The following is a 21096-nucleotide window of genomic DNA, read 5'->3' on the forward strand; positions in this document are numbered from 1 at the left end:
GTTTGACCCAGTATGGCTGTTCTTATGATCTTTATGTAAATAAGTATTGTCATTTCACCCACATATACAAATACACAGTGTAGTCATCTTTGTTACTGTTGCAGGCACATCTCAGATCATCTTCTTTGATATTCTGGTCCTCCTCCATATTGTCAATTTAAATTTAATTTTCCTCCCAATTTAAATTTTTAAGCGCGCACAATTTTTGTGCTAAAGTTATACATAAAAATATTAAGTAAGATTGGTTCCAAGACCATTTCCTGAGAAACTCTACTAGTAACCTTCCTGAAGTCTGCATCAGTTCCTTATCCAACTTTCAGTTCTCATGTTAATCCTTACCTTCTCCAATTTAACTAATAATTTTTCATGTGGACTTGTATCAAGAGCTTTACAGACATCCAAGTAAATTAGAGCTACTGCATTATTTTGTCTAAAAATCAGTTTTCTTCTCAAAGAAAAAGAGCAGGTTGAGCTGGCACAGTCTATCTTTTGTAAAACCATGCTGTATTTTATCCCAGTTATTGTTCACCTCTGTGTCCTTAACAAGCTTGGAAAGAAAAAGTAATTCCAAGACCTTGCATACAATTAAGGTCAGACTAAAGGGCCTGTAAGTATTCAGGATCACTTCTTTTACTTTCTTAAAAATAGGTACTATATTTAGGCAATTCTCCAGTCATAGAGTATGAGCCCTAACTTTACAGTTTCATAAAAGTCCTGGGTATTGAGCTTTCAGTTTCATGTGCCAGTTCTTTTAATATTCTTAGGTGGTGATTTTCCGGTCCTCCTGATTTGGCCCTATTAAGCTGTTTTGGGTTTGACTTCATTTAGGTTTTGGGCTGTGCCTTGATTATCTTTAATCTCTACCTTATTCCCAGAGTTCAGCAGTTTCACTTCTATCCTGTTTTCTTTTTATTTATATGGCAATAGAATCTTTTACTGTGGGTTTTAATTTCCTTTGCAAATACCCATTTCTGCTTGACTTTTGGCAGTTTTTGCTTTTTTCCCCCTTGCACTTTCTGACCTCCATGAGGTACTTTTCCTTACCGATCCTTCCCATCGTCCATTAGTTGTAGATTTGGTGCTTTCTCGGTATGCTACTTCAGCCAGTTACTGCGTCTCTTAGAGCCAGATAATGCTTCTCATGAAGTAAATATTGATGATACTGATTTCTACGGGGCAGGATTGAGGCCTTAATAGAAATTTCAAGAAAAGTCATAGCAGGCTCAAAACTATACACAACTAGTACTGAGTAATGCATAGCAACAACTTTAAAGCTAGTTCCTTACTTCAGTCAATGCCAGATTGATGCAGATTCATTCCAGTAATTGACACTGCATACAACACTGTATATGTTGTTAGTACACTTAGTACTTAGCTCTATGTTCAAAGTGAAATCTTGCAGCATTATCTGCAGTTTTGGTTTAGCTTGACATAAAATTGGAGGAAGAGGCATAACTCTAGGATAACATGTACTGATCTGATCGATCACATGTTGATGCCACAGATGAAGGCAAATCTTTTTAGGGACTGATGACAGGGTGGGCAAAGGGATCAGTTGTCCAACAGCCCCAGCATTTTAAAAGTGCCCAGGGGCCACTGACAGCACGAGAGAGCTAAGGCAGGCTTCCTGCTCGGCTTTGCTCCATTCTAGTCCTGGAAGCATCCAGGATGTCCTTGCAGCTCCCTTTGGCTAGGAGTGGCAGCCAGTGGGAATCATGGGGGTGATGCCTGTGAGCAGCAGTGCATGGAAACGTCTTGGTCCCCCCCACCTAGGTGTTTGCTGTTTCGTTGGCACTGAACCCCTTCCCCCACTTCTATACCCCAGCCAATGTTCCTTCTAAGGCGTGTGCCTGTGTGGGCGTGCATCAAGAATTTGAGGCCTGCTCACCTCCTCAGCAGAGCTATGCAGTGGCTGTTCTGGTGTGGGCCGTGTGGTAGGTGGCTACCCTGCCCAGGAGCAGCAGGGCAGCCACCATGTGCCCTTCCCCAGCGCTGGAGCAGTGGGCTGCATGGCAGGAGGCAGCTGCTTCGGTGGCCCTGGCTGGGGCCAGAGGCAGAGCCACATCTTGGGCTACAGCTGCTCTTCCAGCAGCTGGGGACAGGGCCAGAGCCATGTGTTGCTCAGTGGCGACAGCTCCAGCAACCAGTGCTCCGGCCTGAGCAGGGTGGGTGGCAGCAGTAGCCCTGGTGGCTGGGGCCTGGGCCTAAGCTGTTGCATGGAGGGGTTGCGGCAGCAGCTCCAGCAACTGGGGCCAGAGCCATCACATGAGGGGCAGCTGGGGATGGGGATGGAGCCCATAGCTGGATCCACATGACAGTCGGCTGCCCTATTATAGGGCCAGTCTTAGGGCTGGGCAAACTGAGCCCATGCCCAGGGTACCATAGCCAGAGGATGAGGGGCAACTGGGCATGGGTGTTGCTGGGCAAAGGGTGTGGAGGGTACAGGGCAGAGGGGCAGTGTGACAGGACATGCTGGAAGCACAGGGTGGGGGTTGGGGGCACAGCTGGGAGAAAAATGTAGGGGTTGGGATGAAGGGGGCACTGCAGAAGTTAGGGCAAAAGGGGCACAATGCAGGATTAGTGGTAAAGGATGCATAGGATGGGGGTGCAGGTGTTGGGGAGTCCTGGGATGCAGGAACGGTGGGAGCAAGGCTGGGTGGGAGTGAGACCGGGCCAAACTGGGTGGTTTTCAGGGTGGGTGGGTACAGGGTCATGCACTTGTTAGTTATGCCTTGTTTTAGTATTTTTTTCTTACATAATAATTTACATATAACTTTGTTAGTAGCTGGTGGTTGCCACAGTGGCACACGTCCAAACAAGCACATGTGACTTCAGTATTGGTGCACAAGACAAAACTCACTACACTCATGGATGGAAAATCTTAGAGGGAACACTGAGCCCAGCCCAGATCCTGCACCCAAAATCCCTTCCAGAGCCTGCAGCCCGCATTCCAACCCCTGCCCTAGCAGGATGAAAGTGAGTGAGGGTGGGGAAGAGTGAGAGGTGGCGGGAGGAGGGATGGAGTGACTGGAGGCAAGGCCTCAGGTAAGGGGCAGGGCAATGATCTTTAGGTTTGTATGATTAGACAATTGGCAACCCTACTGAGTGGGCATGTGGGAGCACTGGCCATGCCACAAAAGCGCAGCTGTCAGCTCACAGGGCACCAACAGCACAGATAGAAGCTTGCTGACCACCAGCCACTGTGAGCTTGTAAGTGGAGATTGCCTATCTTCTAGAACTGGAAGGGACCTTGAAAGGTCATCGAGTCCAGTCCCCTGCCTTCCCAGCAGGACCAAGTACCATCCCTGACAATTTTTGCCCCAAATCCCTAAACAGCCTCCACAAGGATTGAACTCACAACCCTGGATTTGTATGGAGCTTGAATCAGGAACAGAGCTGCGGGGCTGAGGGTACGTCTAGACTACATGCCTCTGTCGCCAGAGGCATGTAGATTAGGCTACCAGACATAGTAAAATGAAGCGGTGATTTAAATAATCGCCGCTTCATTTAAATTAACTTGGCTGCCGCGCTGAGCCGACAAACAGCTGATCAGCTGTTTGTCGGCTCAGCGCGATAGTCTGGACGCGCGGGTGTCGACATCAAAGGTATTTGTCGACCACCCATGTAAGCCTCCTGGGATGAGGTTTACCTGGGTGGTCGACAAATACCTTTGATGTCGACACCCGCGCGTCCAGACTATCGCGCTGAGCCGACAAACAGCTGATCAGCTGTTTGTTGGCTCAGCGTGGCAGCCATGTAAATTTAAATGAAACGGCGATTATTTAAATCGCCGCTTCATTTTACTATGTCGGGTAGCCTAATCTACATGCCTCTGGCGACAGAGGCATGTAGTCTAGACGTACCCTGAAGTCCCAGATCCTAGCTCTTCCCCCAGGTTTAAAGTCCTGATCGCTGGCTCCCAGAGGAGAGGGTGATGAAGCCCCAAGGTGAGTTCTCCCCCACCCAGAGTCCCAAGGTTCAGAAGCCCCACCCCGTTTGGAGCACTTCCCCTTTTCCTGTAGCCCCCTCCCTCCATGCTGATGTCCATAACCTCTTGTTGAGGGATATGGAACGTTTCAGAGTTATGGACAGTCTCCATTCCCAAAGAATCCGTAACTTTGAGATTTTTTTGTACTCCACTTTGCTCTCTACTTGTATCAAGATTGAGTACTGCTTGCTGAGACAAGAAGTCTCCTGATGAGACAAGTAGGGACTGAATTGTTGAACTGCAGCTGCATTTGATGTGAAGCTTGCAGCTTGAGAGTTGTTAAAGCTTAATGTGTGTGCTGGAATTTAGTTTGCCGCACACTTGGTGGAGAGTAGTTACTGTTATGGAGAGGAACTGTTGCAGTGTTTCTACTGGAGACTGCACAGGGAGACAGACCTCTAAACAGGCAGTCTATAAGCATGTAGGCATTATCACTATTATTGCAGTGTCCATTAATGCTTCACTCATAGGCCTTTACTGCACCGAAAGAGGCAGCTAGAGTTGGTTGGTGGGGAGAGTATCTGTTCTTAAAAGTATGTCTGCACAGTAGCAATGCATGACTTCCTCTAAGCTCCAGTGATATCGATAACTTTTTCAGGAAATTCCTGCAGTTCTTCTCTCAGCTCTTTCTCTTCTGTTTGAGTGAGCCTTCCTTATTCCTTTACTTCTACTGCTTTCAGAGCAGCACAGATCTGGAGCCAAAGTCTAGAAAGTGTTGTGTGGCAAGGGGCAATATGGTGGAAATAGAAGACTCATACCACCCAACAGTTCAAGATTACCCTTCTAATGCCCACTGAAACCCACAGGGTGAAGGTTTTCTGCTTGCAGGGCCTGACCATGGTGTGATGGCGCGTTGGGGTTTTCCCGTCTCCTGCACCCCCGTAATAGCACGAACAGACTCCACCAGCCAGTAGAATAGAGGGTGTTTATTGCTTCTCCAGGATATAGCACAGCACAGATGTAATCTGGTTACAGGGCAGGCCTAGGATGCCTCAGCCCCCCTTGAGATGGGGGAGACTGGGCCCCTCAGTTCCAGCCCCTTTCCCTAGGTTGTCTCCTCCATGCTCCCAGACAGAAACCTAACACACTTCCAGCTCTGCCCCCAGCCAGGGCTCCACTCCCCTTCTTCCCATTGTTCCGCTCCCTGGGAGATACTGGTCGGACAGGTTCGGAGCCCCCTTGCATAATGACTCATCCCCTGCCCTGCTGGGCCGTGCTACAGACAGCAGCCAGTGGAGATCACTCACAACCCAAGCCTAGCAACCAGCAAGGTACCCACACTACGTCACACATGGCAACTTCTTGAGTTGATGAGAAAGAAATGTATGAATTAGCCAGTTTCCCTCCAAAGCTTACAAAGTCTGGAACTAAAAAAGTTATATCTCTTGCTGACCTAGGCGCCAGGAACACAGCAATTTGTTTGAAAGGAGAAATTCAAGAAGGCCAGTCAAATAATCTATGGCTTAGTCAGGCCCGAAAACAGTGGAGGGTGGAGGAAGCAAAGAGGCAACTGCTACTGTGATGACTGGAGCTCTGGGCCCTTTAAATTGCTGCTGGAGCCCAGCATGGGCTCCAGAGCCCTGGCCAGTGTGCTCCGGGTGGGGTATGGGCTGACTGCCCTGCCCCTATCCCTTCTGCCCAAAGCCCCGCCCCTTCCAGGAGCACAGAGCCTCTCCCCCACCTTGCCCGGGAGTCTGGGGAGTCTGTCAGCTCATCAGGGCTGAGCACAGCATTCATTCTATGTAGAAGTTTATAATCCTCCCAACCTTCCTTGGACTGTGCGATCTACCAAGTATGTCAATAGTATTCCGTTGTCCCTCGGAAGGTACTCAGCGTGGATATTCACGTGGAATGGATAACTTTTTTAATTAAACTCTGCACCAAGGAAAAGATCATCTAAATACCTGTAGAGCCCCTGAATGTCAACTTAGTAAGCAGAATACTGACAATGGGGGTGGACACGTAGATACCCCAGTTTCTGAACTGGCTGATACTTTTCCATAATGGCACAATGCCAAAACCGAGTAACAAATCTTTCAGACATGCTTCTTGTCATGGGGTAGCTGTTTGGACCAAACAGAGATTAAATGTGCACTCTATTATGTCACTTCTTTACGTTTTAAAATTCAGAGTAATATTTAATAACACATCTCCTCCCTCCCCACCTCTGATAGATGTTGCTGCTGTAGTCTCCTGAAAAATGAACATCATTCTTAACTGTAGGTCTCTTACCATTCAGTGAGTGAGTGACAATGAAACAACTTTCAGACATAAGGGCAAGGGACAGTTTTATCCGTAAAGCTATTATGTCCGTGTTTAGCTTTAGGCATAAAATGTTGTGTGAATTGAGCAATCCAGCCAATTCAAGCTGTTATGTATGACTAATTTCACTAAGGGAGTGATAAAAGTGGAAATTGCGTGTAGTACTGGAGTCTTCCAGTTTTACTCAAAGTTATTAGTTTTGTTAGGCGCATCTAAATCAGAAGTACAAAAGTGCGTATTGCCAAGGTTGATCTAAAAGGTCTGGTTTTGTGCAGTTTAAATTAAAATGGAAACAATTCCCCAGTGAACTGCAGTTTTCAAGCTCATTGCAGTCCAAATAACTGGAGACTGTGAAGTGCCCTAAACTGATAACTTACTTTTCCTTGGAGAATGTTGCTTCTACGTCAATATTTTATAGCCAAGCCAAGCAGTATGTGTGTCTAGCTGTAAAAGTATTTGAATAAGTAGTTTTGCTGAAAAGATTTTATGGCCTAAGTGTGTACTCCTCTAGCATTAAAATAGGCTTTCTTATTAAGTGTAATAATAATTAGCCCTTACAGCTTTTTAGATATCCCATGGCCTGTAGAGATATGATTGTCCCCAATTCACACATGAAGAAGCTGAAGCAGAGAGATTGAGAGCCTAAAGCCTTCATGGAGGTTAAGGTTAGGGCTAAAATTGGACTACCTGTACTGTGATTCCTCTTTTTTTTTTCTTTTTTTTTCTTTTTAAACACTGATGTCCCAACATATAGAGCCCTGCAACTCCGTGGATATCTGCTTCATGTCACTGGGTATCCACATCTGCGGATGTGGATGTGAATATACATGGCTCACTTTTGCAGCTATACAATTTTACATCCATGCAGGGCTCTTTGTTGTGATGGTGGTGGAGTATTACAGATTTAACTGAAATCTCTGAAGGTAGATATCCCTCCTGATCATTAGGCTTTTTTCCTGTTCTTTCTAGTCCACAGATAATGGTTTTTCAGTACCTCTGGGGCAATTTCTCTATCTCTCTCCCTCCCTCCACCTCTCTCTCCCTCCCTTTCTACCTGTGCTGAATCTGGTATTTCTGCCCTTTTGTCATGGGTGGTGGGTGAAGGCCTAGCTGGGGAAGGCAAACACCAGCCCTACCCCTTCTGCTTCAAGCCCCGCACACCCCAGCCCGATCCTTCTTGGCTATCTGAAGGGCCAGGGCTGCTGTGCTATGTAGGGTTGCCAGATGGTTGAAACAAAAATACCAAACACCCGTGGCTCCTTCCCCCCCACCCTCCCAAAAAAAAACCCACTGGGAAAAAATTCTGTTGAAGGGGGGAAAAAAAATTAAAATAAAACAGCATGTCCCCTTTAAGAGTGAGTGCAGGGATAGGAACGGGAGTGGTTGAGCACTAAGACCCAGGGGAGTCATTGCTTCCACTTGGTCTTATTGCGGCAGCCATTTTGTGCTAGCAGCCTTGCAGAACCAGGTAAGTTGGGGGGTTGGGGGTTTTGGGAGATGGGGGGAATTGGGCGGGGAGGCTGGGCACTGAGTGTTTGTAGGGTTGCCAGGTGCCCGGCATTTTTGCCTCCTGGCTGGGGGAAAAAAATCAGAAAATACTGGACATTTTAGGTGTCCAGTATTTTCTGAATTTTTTTACTGGACAGGAAGCGAAAATACTGGACTGTCCAGGTGAATACTAGACACCTGGCAACCCTAGTGTTATGGCCTTGGCCCCAACCCTCCCCAGTGGGAAAGCTGTGCTGCCTCGGCCCTTGCCTCAGCCCTACCCGGTAGTTGGGGAAGCAATTTTCGGAAGGCTGTGCCTTCCCTTGCCTACATGACCAGATGCCCCTGCCTTCTGTCACCACCAGTTTAGAGACAATGCAGCTTCTAGCTAATCCGGCTAACTCTTGTAGTGACTATCAGTTAATTATATAGGATTAAAAGTCTGGCACCCCGAAATGGCCTGTATTATTCTTGATAGGATTAAGTTCTAGGATCTTCTTTGTGATTGTGTGTGTTCCTTTTACACCTGTGAGTTTTTTCTTCTGTAGTATCAATTTTTAGTTGGATTCCAGATTTATAACCAAATTCTTTGTACAACTAACATCAAAACAGGCTCCATCTAGGTTGTTATATTTCTACCTATAAATAATTCCCATTATATGTTCCAGTTTAACTTTTAATCAGTTTTTCTGTTTTTTTCCTCCATCCTGTCTTTGTAATTCTTCGATACAAAACTACGTTAAGTATCAGAGTGTGAAAGAGTAATATAAGGGTAAACACATTATAGGGGTGTAATGTTCATGCATGTTACAAAAACTTCCTGGTGACCTCAGCAGCATTAAAAGAGCTTAACTGTCCTCATAATTACAGTGCATGATAGTTAGACATACAATATGTTGCTAAATGTGAGGTCGCTATTAAACTTTTACATTAGAACACAAGGTTGATAAAGCTGAGGAATGTATTGCTTTCCAATATCTGTTGGAGATCAAAGCAAAAGGTGTTGAAGTGTGATATTAACAGTGTGATAGGAAAAACTTAGGTGGCAAAAATGCAGGAATCTTTTAATTACTGATTCCTCTTCTTTTATTATTTTGGGTGGATTTGTGTATGCCCTGATGCAATCTTAATGATCTCTAAATATAGTTTATATTTTTAATATATAACTAAATAGGCAAACTACATACTCTCACTCTTCTTAAATGGTCTTTTGAGATGTGAATTATTTTCTCTCTCTGGTGATCTCAATTCTCAATCAACTTTTGGCCAGCCTGAGATTTTCTGTGTAGGCAATTTAATTGTTATCATGAATGCAAAAAATAGAATTGCAAATTGGATGGAAACTCAGCCTGTCACAGTTACTTTACGCACCTTTACAAATTACAAGCTTTTTTTTTTTTTTTTAAACTATCATAGTGATATTGTTTAAAGAAAACATCCACAAAGGAATTTTGCTTGCGTTTCTGTTGTGAAATATTGTAAAAATATTCCATCTTAGAGCAGGCCATTAGTTCATTTAGTCTGAAGGTCATCTCATATGTGCAAGGGGAAGGATTTATAGATTGTGGTCAACTGGAATGAAGGAGCTGCTATGGAAGGATAAATTCAGTCAAGTGTGAAATATATTGTGTTCGGTGCAATGAGCAAGATATTAACTGCTGCAGCATAGGAAGACTTCATCGTGATGATTTGTTGTAATGAGCACTGTGCTCTACCCTCATCTACCCTTACAGTGGACTACTTTAGGAGCAGAATTAAACACATGACTAATGTGAGAAATTTTTTTCAAACGGAAGAAGCTTCTACATATTTTTATTTATAAGGTTGAAGCAAACAGGATTAGAGTAGAAGCTAAGAAACTGGCCTTGTATGGAAAAAAGCAAAAGGGACCCATTTCCTCTGAGTTGGAGAACGTATTCTTCTCTTTGTACCTCCATGCACATAAGCCAAGGATACATCCCTTAAACTTCGAAGCAGGTGCAAAATAAGATGCATTATAAATTAGCTGTAAAGATGTGGTTTGTCCCATTTATATAACTTCATAATTATTAGTAATTATATCTGAATAGATATATTGACACTTACTTTATTTGGCAGAGTATAATATTTCACGGGCGGATGAGAGTTTTGCGGGGCCCACCTTTGGAGAAAAAAGGCGTCAAATGCGCAAATTGAAGGCTATTTTCATATTAAATGTGAATTGGGTAAATTTGATAGAAACTTAATTTAGTTGGATAATTTTTATTTTAATTATATTGTAAGTCATTCTTAAACAAAATTCTGCATTAATAATTAAAAATTTTCATTTGTATTTAAGTCTCCTCCCCCTCCTGCCTCTCTCTGTCTCCGTCTCCGTCTCCGTCTCCGTCTCTTTCTCTTTCTCTTTCTCTTTCTCTCCTGCTCCTGCTCCTGCTCCTGCTCCTGCCCCTCCTGCCTCTCACTCAAACGGCCTTTTGGGCCCCGCATGGCGTCCTGGCTGAGCGGCGCAGAACTCAAGCGAGCGCCACAGCAGGAGGTGTAGGGTGATGGGGCGGTGATGTATATGCCCGGGGGTGGGACCTAGAACCTCTGTCACGCCCTTCGCCTCCCGCCCCTGGTCGTGTACATCACCACCCCGCCCCCCTTCGCCTGATGCAGTGGCGCTCGGTTGAGTTCTGCACCACTCAGCCAGGACGCCACACGGGAGCAAGTGGCTCAAGAAGCTGTTTGGGCCCTGCGCGGTGGCTTGGCGCGGGGCCTATTGCAGCGCGGGGCCCGAGGCAGCCACCCTGCTCGCTCTGCCCTAGATCCGCTGCTGATATTTCATATTGTTTACCCTAATCTTACTCCAAACTGAACACTCAATCAGCGTTCCTTCTTTAAATCTCTCAGTCTGACTTTCTCTATAAAGGAAAAAAGCAAAGTACTTTTGAGAACAATTGATTTTCTCTTGCAATAATGGGAATATTCTGTATCTCAGCTGATTAATTTCATAAATTGCACCTTGTAAAGAGGTTTTGGACAATGACCAAAATTCCTGCTGTCAGTAAAGCATATTTGCCTTTGATAGGTGTAAAGTTACTGTTCCAGTTAAATAACCATTTTATAATCTGTAATATAGACAGACCAGTTTAGGAACAGATGATCACAAATGATGCCCTCGCTTGTCACTGTGCTGAGGCTGGAAGCAGCAGAAATGAAGTATTGTAAAAGTCTCTCTTAAATAGGGATATGATAGAAGGACAGATATAGTTGAAGCCTTATGGCTAGGACAGGGGTTCCCAAACTTTTTGACATGGGGACCAGTAAATCCATTCATGGTAACAGTCATTTGCATATTTACATATTAATTAAGCAAATGATGAATATTCAACTAAGTTGTTTCTGGTCCTCCCAAAGCCCCCAGTGCCAGCGTTAGCAAAGCTTTTGATGCAGTCACCCACAATATTCTTGCCAGCAAGTTAAGGGAATATGGATTGGATAAATGGATTGTAAGATGGATAGAAAGCTGGCTAGATCAGGGTTTCCCAGACTTTTTACTTTAATCGGAAACTGGGTTTTTTTCAGTACTGTTTTTTGCAGCACAAAAAATATAAACACATATAAAAAAAATTAAAAATGAATAAATGTTCAGTGTTTCACCTGGCTACATCCTCCGCAGGGCCAGGGCTTGGGGGACCTGGCGCTGCATGGGCGATCCAGGAGGCGGGAGCAGGAGCAGATTGGGGGTAGGGTATCTGGCTACGAGGGAGGGTGCAAGGAGGGGTAGAGTTGCCAGGTGTCCAGTTTTGTACCGGTCAGTCCGGTATTTGAGGCTTCTGTCCGGGAAACAAATTGAGAAAATACCGGACATATAAAATGTCCAGTATTTTCTAATTAGGTAAGCTTTATTATTATTAGGTTTATCAGTCCTTAGCTGCGAACTGCCTGGCTGGTAGATGTGCTCAGGCTGCATGAGTGTGTCTACCAGCCAGGCAGTTCACAACTACTCTAGGGAAGGTACGTGGGGCGGGGTGGCAAAATGGAATCCCCGGGGCCGGACTCACTTGTGTGCCTGAGTCTGCATGTGTCCAGGTCAGTCCCACTCTGCCCCCCCCTTCTCCTCCCGAACTCCCCAGTCCAGTCCTGCTTCCCCCGTCCAGCCCTGCTTCCGGCAGCTGGTTCTCCCATCGTCCTCCTCTCAATCTCCCCCATCTACCCCCCCCCCGCGTCCCGTCCCCTGGCCAGCCCACTGCCTCCGTCCAGCCCTGCTTTCAGAGGGTGGTTCTCCAGTCCTCCTCCTCCTGATCTCCCCCAGCCAGCTCCCCCCACCCTCTGTTCAGCCCTGTTTCTGCCACCCACTCTCCCCGATCTCTGCCAGACAGGCCGCTAACCGTATACTGCTTCTGCCGCCCGCCCGCTTGGATCTCTGCCGGAGAGCCCTGCTGCCCTTAACCCTGCTTCCGCTGCCCGCCTGCCCGGATCTCCACCGGACCATCCCGCTATCCCTAACCCTGCTTCTGCTGGCCACCCTCCCGCCAGCCCTGATCTCTGCTGGACAGCCCTACTTCCCTGTGGCTGGTTTGTGCCCCGCCCCCCGCTCCACTCACACACCACCTCCCAGCCTCCCATGCTCTGCTTCCCCCCGGCAGCTATGCTGAGGCCCGGTATTTTTTTCCCGTGGCCTGGTACTGGGCCGTGGCCCACAGTTTGGGAAACACTGGGCTAGTAATGACAAATAGAGGAAACTGATTGTTTTCCCCCCTTCGTCATTCCCCTTCTTCCTCTTCTTCCCAACCAAATCCAAACAGACAATCCAAACGATTTGAGCACTTCTCTAGAAGTGTTGAGTCAATAAGAACATAGGATTTTTAAAGGTGACCAAGCAAATTGCACAAGAAACTAATCATGAAATAAGGAAGCCAACTCTATATTCTTGTTAATCTCATAATTCTGCCCTTCCATAGATGTTTTTCATTTTTAGAGGCATTGTCATATAATTTTTTGTTTTTAAACAAAGACCATTAGTTCTACAAAAAAGGGCTTGGGAATAAATTAGCATATTGTCACTCTAAAGCAGAGCAATAACTTTTGATGAGGGGCTACTTCTAAGAATTTCATAAGCGATCCACGACCACAGTCTTTTATGATATTAATGGACAAGATGCAAGGCCTGGGATGGAGGTTGAATGCAGAAGAAAACTTCAAGTAGGGAACTGGGATGCAGGAGGGGTTGCCGAGGGTTTGGGTCGTGATGTAGTGCAGGAGTGGGTTGTGACCTGGGGCAGGGGATTGAGGTGCAGTGTCTGGGAGGGGATTCTGATCTGGAGAGGGAGTATAGGAAGGCGTGCATAGCCTGGGAATGGGGCTGTGACCTGGGGTAAGGATGCAGGACAGGGTACAGAGGGTTTGGGTTGTTACCTGGGGCAGGGAGTTGGTTTGCACGGGGGGCAGTTCCTCGTGAAGTCTCTGGCTGGGAGGTGCTTACCTTGGGCAGACTCCCTGCCTTTCGCACCCCCCCCCCCCACGCTGCTTAAAGCAGCCGACTACTGTGGCCGTGTGCGATTTCCAGCCAATTGGAGTTGCAAGATTGTGCTGAGGGTGGGGGCAACGCACAGAGTCACCTCCCCCCAGGGGCAGTGGCGTGTGAGAGAGCCTTCCTGAGAGTCCTACTGGGCTGTGGGACATTGGCAGCCCATAATATTGTGATGGTTTGTAACGATTAGGGGTTTGGAACGGGTCCCATATGAGGAGAAGTTAAAGCGACTGGGACTCTTCAGTTTAGAAAAGAGGAGGCTGAGGGGGGATATGATAGAGGTCTATAAAATCATGAGTGGTGTGGAGAGGGTGGATTTATTAGTTCCCATAATAGAAGAACTAGAGGACACCAAATGAAATTAATGGGTAGGAGGGTTAAAACTAATAAAGAAAGTTCTTCTTCACACAGCGTGTAGTAAATCTGTGGAACTCCTTGCCAGAGGCTGTGAAGGCTAGGACTATAACAGAGTTTAAAGAGAAGCTAGATAATTTCCTGGAGGTTAGGTCCATAAAAGGCTATTAGCCAGGGGATAGAATTGGTGTCCCTGGCTTCTGTTTGTCAGAGGCTGGAGAGGGATGGCAGGAGACAAATTGCTTGATCATTGTCTTCGGTCCACCCCCTCTGGGGCACCTGGTGCTGGCCTCTGTTGGTAGACAGGCTACTGGGCTAGAAGGACCTTTGGTCTGACCCAGTACGGCCGTTCTTATGTTCTTATGGGCTAGATCTGAAGGTTGGTGGGCTGAATCTGGCGTGGGGCTGTATTTTGCCTGCCCTCCTTTAAGGCATATCTTTCTGAGAATAGCGATGGGCTTCTTGTCTGTTCCAGGGGCTTGAGTAAGACAAATCGGTATCTAAAGAGTGACCTAGGAAGATCAATCAGGAGATAGTTGTTTTCTGTGGCCATTCTCTGAAGTAGGAGAATGATGATGAGAGTGAACCCAAACTGCAGTTATCCAGCTTCAAAGTGGTAGATGTGTATTTTGGTGCTAGCACAAATATTGTTTGGTAAGATTTACTCCCAGACAGTTTTTTTTTTTCCTAAAGGAAAGGAGAGAATAACCAAGCAGCTTGGGCCACAAGATTTCTGTTTCATTTGTTGGGATTAGAAAAATATTACATCGAGTCTCGCTACATCATTTGATTATGTGATAACTTGGTTTAGGGACAGGAGAACTGTGGAAGATAAAGCAATTAATTTCTTTGTTCTAGAATGCACATCTGTTACTGCTTTCTCTCACTCAATAACATTCTGAGAGAGTTATTTGTCTCCCATTGGGCCAACTGTGTGAATTAATGTGGAAACAAATAAAAACAGCCCCTTTACTTGGAATAAATATGCATGCTAAAAAGGAAGCATGTGGTCTGAATAATGAAAAGTTCAGAAGGTCACACAAGTGTGTGCTAGAAAGAAATGAGTCATAAGAACTACAGTTTTTCTAAAGCAAATGTTTCACTCCTTATTCCTCTCAAACTTAGTTTTGATATCATGTGGTTCTATATTTAGTAAATTTGCTTAAAGCCTTATGTGTCAAAGTTAATCTTTGTAAAGCAAGTTTCTGTCCTGGAAATGGCAATACATAATATCAGTGGCATCTCTGGGTTACAGATTTTTTCCATCCTTTCTTCTGAGTTTCTGCTTTTCTTCTGTATTAGGAATCAGTAGACCTGTGTTCCATTTCTCACTCTGCCGTAGGTTTCTACCACTATTCTGCTGTAGGTTGTCTTTCTGGCCTGACACAAGTCACTAAGGGCATGTCGAAATGGCTCATTTTGGCTTTTGGCACTGTCTGTACAGCAGGAAGTTTAAGAAAGAGCACTCTTCTGCCGAGTTTCCTTACTCCTCATAAAATGAGGGTGACAGGAGTCAAGAAGTCTTCCAGCTTGACATTATTTTGACATTGTTGAAATAACTGCTTGTAGTTAAGACGCGGACTATGATATTTCACAGTAACATTAGTTATTCCAAAATAATACTGCTGTGTAGACGTGCCCTATGTTACTATGTACAAACTTGCAATGACTAACTGATTTAGAAGCCTAAATATCATTTTCAAAAGGGATTTAGATACTTAAGAACCTCAATTTTTCCTATCTATAAAGAATGGGGATAGCACCAATTTGGAAAAGTGCTTTGAAGTCCCTGGGTACTTGCCTTCAATAGAATTTAAATGTGTCTAACTACTTTGGGGTCAAAAAAATTGTAGTTCTTCATTGCAGCTTTCTAGAACACTCCAGTAAACACTATTCCAAGAGAAGTTTGAGGTGGGAGTTAGGAATTTCTTTTCAATACCTTTTATTAATATAATTGAAGAGCAGACATTCTCATTGAGTTTGTTTGGTATTATGATGCAGTTTGTTTATAGTTGTGCTTTACCATACCATTAATGGATCTCTTTTCAAACCTGTGGAAACAAATAGAAGAAAATCTCAAGAATTCATGTAGTATATTGTTCAGAGGAGTCCTCAGATCTTGGTAGCTTGCAGCACCTCTGATACTATTTTTCATTTTATAGTCCTGTTTTAAGTAAAGAATGTAAACATTTAAGAATACGATAACTGCATTTACCTCCTAATTATCATTGACCTCTATAATGAGTTTTACAAAATCACTGAAGTTTGGGATAGAACTTATTAGGTCATTCTGTCTGCTTATATCCTGGCTTGCATCAGGTCTGGGACCCATTCCTGCTGAAGCTCTGCATTTAAAGTATATTAGGAGCCAGGCGGGCTGCCCAGCTCAGTTCTGGCTTGCCCTGGGTCCAGAAACTCAGCCCCACTCCTACCCCTCTCCCCAGAGAGGGGCTGCTGCCATCTCATGCTGTATCAGAGGCAGTAGCGCAAGGTGACAGTCAACCAGTCCACGAGGGGAGCTGGTTTTTAACCCATCTCCCCTCGTGGACCAGCTCCCACCTCCTGGCACCCTGCACTGCTGCCTCCGATATAGAGGCAGCAGCGTGGAGTGGCAGGGGCTCCATAGGATTGGGGCTGGAGCACACTGGCTGCCAGCCCCATCCCTAGCGACTATAGAATAGTTGAGTAACTGATGTATGAGGTTAATTGACTGTTCCATTAACTGATATTTAACATTCCTAATTTGGACCAGCTTCTGTTGGTAAGACAGATAAGCTTTTGAACTACTCAGACTTCTTCCTCAGAATTGGGAAAGGTACCCATAGGAGGAGGACCTTAGAAAAAGCTCTGTGGTGTTCAAAAGCTTGTCCCATCTCCCCAGTAGAAATTGGTTCAGTAGAAGACTTTTACCTCATCCATGTTGCGATATTTAATTATAACACACACTAAACAAGCTTTAGATAATAGGCATGTTTGTGAATTCAAGTGCTACAGTGATGTAACTATTTTAATGTTATTTTTATAGCTGATGCCTTTTTCAAAGCTGCAGTGAGCCTTGTTCCTGAAGTGCCAAAGATGATCAATATAGATGGGAAGATGCGTCCCTCTGAACCATTTCTCCTGGAATTCCTCTGTAATTTCTTTTCCACTTTATTAATTGTTCCAGTAAGTAACTTCAGTATGAATTGCCATGTGAAGTATTTAATATCTAAAGCTTGAGGTGACTATTGGTATTTTGGCTTGGCTGCTTATAGATAGACTTGTTTTAAATTGGGTATTTCTTACATGTGTTGTTATAGTAAAGGACATAGTACTTCAGTTTTCAATTAAAATAAATAATATTTCTGTTTCTGTATATCAAAGTACATGAATTGTAGTTGAAAGAGTGTCAAAAGTTACTTGAACACAGCATAACTAAAACCTTAATTCTGTAGTTTCATAACAATACTCCCTATTCTTCAAAAGTCAGAAACATGTAAGCAGACTCTGACTCTGTCAGATGGACAGTGGGAGTGAATTTGAATCTGAGACTACTGTTACTGCCCTGCTGGAAACTCCCAGACATTCAGATCTGGGAAAAGTTTGCTTAAATGCCCAGATAATCTTAACTGGGAGAGGAGAGGCTTTTTGGATAACTAGGAACCAGAGTGTGTAAGTGTGTACGGATCACTGTCACCCCCTTGAATTATATCTGGAATTGAACAATGAGCCACAAGAGTCTTTGATGCTCTGGTAAAATATGTTCTCTGCTGATAAAAGTGCTTGCTTCTGCATTGTGTGCCTGTTGTTTGAATGGACTCCAAAGGAAAGCATGCACAGCAGTCTAATTAGGAAATAGCAAAGCCATGGAGAATGGAGTTGTGGCCCACGTCTCAATCAGTTCAATCAGAGAAAAATAGCTGTTAACCTCCTACCCAAAGCAAGTGGGCGGGGGGAGGGCAGGAAGCATTTCATGTTTCTGTAGTTTCAAGTGGCTTATGAAACAAGGAAGGATCCAGGAATATCCTTTTTGAACCTCTTTGAGACAGGATTTGTGCACTTCATCAGTATGAGGGAAGGGTCAGATACCAACCTTGCCATTTTCTCTGGTTGTTTCACTCAGTGGACTGAAACAATTTTTTTATCTAAGTTTCAACCTGCTCAGTTTCATCCAGCTTAATACTTGGAAGCATATGGACAGTATGCTCTTTTGATTCAGTGTCAAGGATGCATTAAGCTGAGTGTCATCTGCATACAGAGGTACTGCATCCCAAACTCACACTCTGATAATGTCACATCCAGTACTGATCAGGAGGAATGAGATTAGGGTGCTGCTGCATCTTGCATTAAAGGAGCCCAAAGGATGGATAAGCAATTGCCCAATGACATTTTCTTCAGTCTCTCCAAAAAGAGGGCTTAAGGCTACTTTAACCATGAAAAATCTTCTTCCCTCATAGACATAGTACCTATTTGCTTGATTTCTGCCAGTGATGAAGAATGAGAAACCAGGACTTAAGTGAGTGAAACTGATTCTGAACTGATGGGGTGTTTGTTCCTCAAACAGCTGCTAATCCAGTTTGAATTTCCACTATTGGTTACCTTTGTTAGATGGTTCTAACTTTACTCATGAAGCTTGAGTAAGAAAGTGGTCATAAAAGGTTTTGCCTGCAGAAAGACCTTTACAGTTATTGATGGTTTTACGGAGAGGTGTATTGACACTTTGAATTTAGATGTCCTTCATGGGTTCAAAACTGAATATCCATTATATTTGAAAGAAGATCTCTGAAGAGAATCCTTGCCCTTCTATTGCATGTTTGCACACAATACTGGCATGGCACTTTTTCTTAGCCTAAGGGACTTACAGAACATTCCTTATTAAACAATAAAAGGACCTGAAGTATTGTGAATATCACTGAGTATAAAGAAATAATTAGAAGGGGCCTTCTGTATCATAGCCAGAAATAAAACGAGATTCAGTTTAGGGAAAATGCAGACTAATACCATATATCTGCATGTTGGTTATTTCCCCAGTACACAGTAGAAAGGGGAAACCTGGAAAGCAGTAATAATACCTATTTTTCCCCATCCAGACAGTGTGTAGAATGAATGTGGATGACTGTCTCCAGATTAATTTCATTCTATTTTACAGCCTTAATTTTAAAGACTAGTCAGCTGCTTACTAGTTGGAATTATGGGTGAAACACTGGGTCTGTGCTATCAATTCCTTGGCACTGATAGTTCAGTGGTCCTCATGCTAAAACCTAGTGAACTTTACATTGAATCTTACAGCCAGCATGGGTTTGTGAAGAACAAGTCATGCCAAACTAATCTGATAGCTTTCTTTGATAAGATAACGAGCCTTGTGGATAAGGGAGAAGCGGTGGATGTCATATACCTAGACTTTAGTAAGGCATTTGATACGGTCTCGCATGATATTCTTATTGATAAACTAGGCAAATATAACTTAGATAGGGCCACGATAAGGTGGGTGCATAATTGGCTGGATAACCGTAGTCAGAGAGTTGTTGTTAACGGTTCTAAATCCTGCTGGAAAGGGATAACAAGTGGAGTTCCTCAAGGGTCTGTTTTGGGACCCGTACTGTTCAATATCTTCATCAATGATGTAGATATTGGGATAGAGAGTACGCTTATTAAGTTTGCAGATGATACCAAACTGGGTGGGGTTGCGACTTCTTTGGAGGATAGGGACATAATTCAAAATGACCTTAGCAAGTTAGAGAAATGGTCAGAGGTAAACAGGATGAGGTTTAATAAAGAGAAATGCAAAGTGCTCCACTTAGGAAGGAACAATCAGTTCCATACATACAAGATGGGAAGCGACTGTCTAGGAAGGAGCATGGCAGAAAGGGATCTAGGGGTCATAGTGGACCACAAGTTGAATATGAGTCAACAGTGTGATGCTGTTGCAAAAAAAGCAAATATGATTCTAGGTTGTATCAACAGGTGTGTTGTAAGCAAAACTCGTGAAGTCATTCTGCCGCTCTACTCTGCACTAGTTAGGCCTCAGCTGGAGTACTGTGTCCAGTTCTGGGCGCCACATTTCAAGAAAGATGTGGAGAAATTGGAAAGGGTACAGAGAAGAGCGACAAGAATGATTAAAGGTCTAGAGAACATGACCTATGAAGCCAGGCTTCATGAACTGGGCTTGTTTAGTTTGGAAAAAAGAAGATTAAGGGGGGACATGATAGCGGTTTTCAAATATCTAAAAGGGTGTCACAAGGAGGAAGGAGAAAATTTGTTCCTCTTGGTTTCTGAGGACAGGACAAGGAGTAATGGGCTTAAAGTGCAGCAGGGGAGGTTTAGGTTGGACATTAGGAAAAAATTCCTAACTGTCAGGGTGGTCAAATATTGGAATAAATTGCCAAGGGAGGTGGTGGAATCTCCCTCTCTGGAGATATTTAAGAACAGGTTAGATAGACATCTGTCAGGGATGGTGTAGGTGGAGCTTGGTCCTGCCTTGAGGGCGGGGGGCTGGACTCGATGACCTCTTGAGGTCCCTTCCAGTCCTATTATTCTATGATTCTATGATTCAGGAATTGACAAATTTTTAACGTATGTAGTATTGTAAACTCCTAAAGGTGTCTTAATTACCAGGTGGCTTCATTTATGCAGGATTGCTTGATGAAAACAGGATTCACATTTTAACTTTAAATCATCTAATGTATGGAGTTCACAGGGGAACTTTCATACTACATACAGCAGGTTGGAAATTATCTACATGTTCTCTTTTGTAATGCACAAATTGTATGACCACTTTAACTACAAAAGACCTTTTCCACATCCATTACCCTGTCTAGGCGTAGTAAGTTGTCTTCCCTTCTTCTGTGGTTTACAGGATCTAGAATTAAATCACAATACAAATAACAAAATAAAACCCATTTTGAAGACACTGTCATTTTGGAAAGGGCGCAAGGGTCAGTAGGTTGCTGGAAAAGACTGTTTCTCTAAAGTGCTGTTTCTGTCTCTGATAAAACATAATGTAGACTTGAAGAAGAAAACCAGGTAAACTTGAAAGCTTGTCCCTGTCACCCACAGATATCCAATAAAAGGTGATATCTCATCCTCATCCCTTCTCTCTGTTATGTAGACCAACAAATTTGTAAAATATGGACGTATAACAGGAATACAATGTGGAATTTTGACTTTTATTTGCCAGAGTCCATTGTTATAAGTGACTTTAATCATGGGCAGCTGTTTTAACATTTTTAACTGATGTTGTTTCAAGCAGGCATCATTTTTTATTTTTGAAGAAGAGGACAGATTTTTACAAAATGTTATAATTGTATTCCTTTCCGGGATTTAACCCAGAGATGTGTTTTACTTGCAGATATAAGAAAGTTCCCACTGAACAGAAGTAATTATTTCTGAAAGAGAGACCATCTTAAATTAATGATAAATATCCAAAGATGGAACTTATTTAAGCAAGGAAATCCAGAATTTTTTACTATGAAAATGATAGCATTTTAAACACAAAGGGAAACCATACATGTTATAACCAAGATAAAAAACC

The 21096-nt window shown here is 43.9% G+C and overlaps 1 protein-coding gene across 2 annotated transcripts in view; it reads left to right on the forward strand.

Annotated features, from left to right (window-relative positions):
- The window catches only part of VPS35L (VPS35 endosomal protein sorting factor like), a 146162-nt gene that overhangs the window by 91647 nt on the left and 33419 nt on the right, over window positions 1-21096 (forward strand). For both annotated transcript variants that reach the window (XM_006123143.5, XM_089782301.1), the window contains exon 27: window positions 16612-16751. In XM_006123143.5, coding sequence (XP_006123205.3) covers window positions 16612-16751 — 140 coding nt within the window. The remainder of the gene's footprint in view (window positions 1-16611; window positions 16752-21096) is intronic.

This window comes from Pelodiscus sinensis, chromosome 15 (genome assembly GCF_052426305.1).
Source record: "Pelodiscus sinensis isolate ZL-2025 chromosome 15, ASM5242630v1, whole genome shotgun sequence".
Classification (NCBI taxonomy): Eukaryota; Metazoa; Chordata; order Testudines; family Trionychidae; genus Pelodiscus; species Pelodiscus sinensis.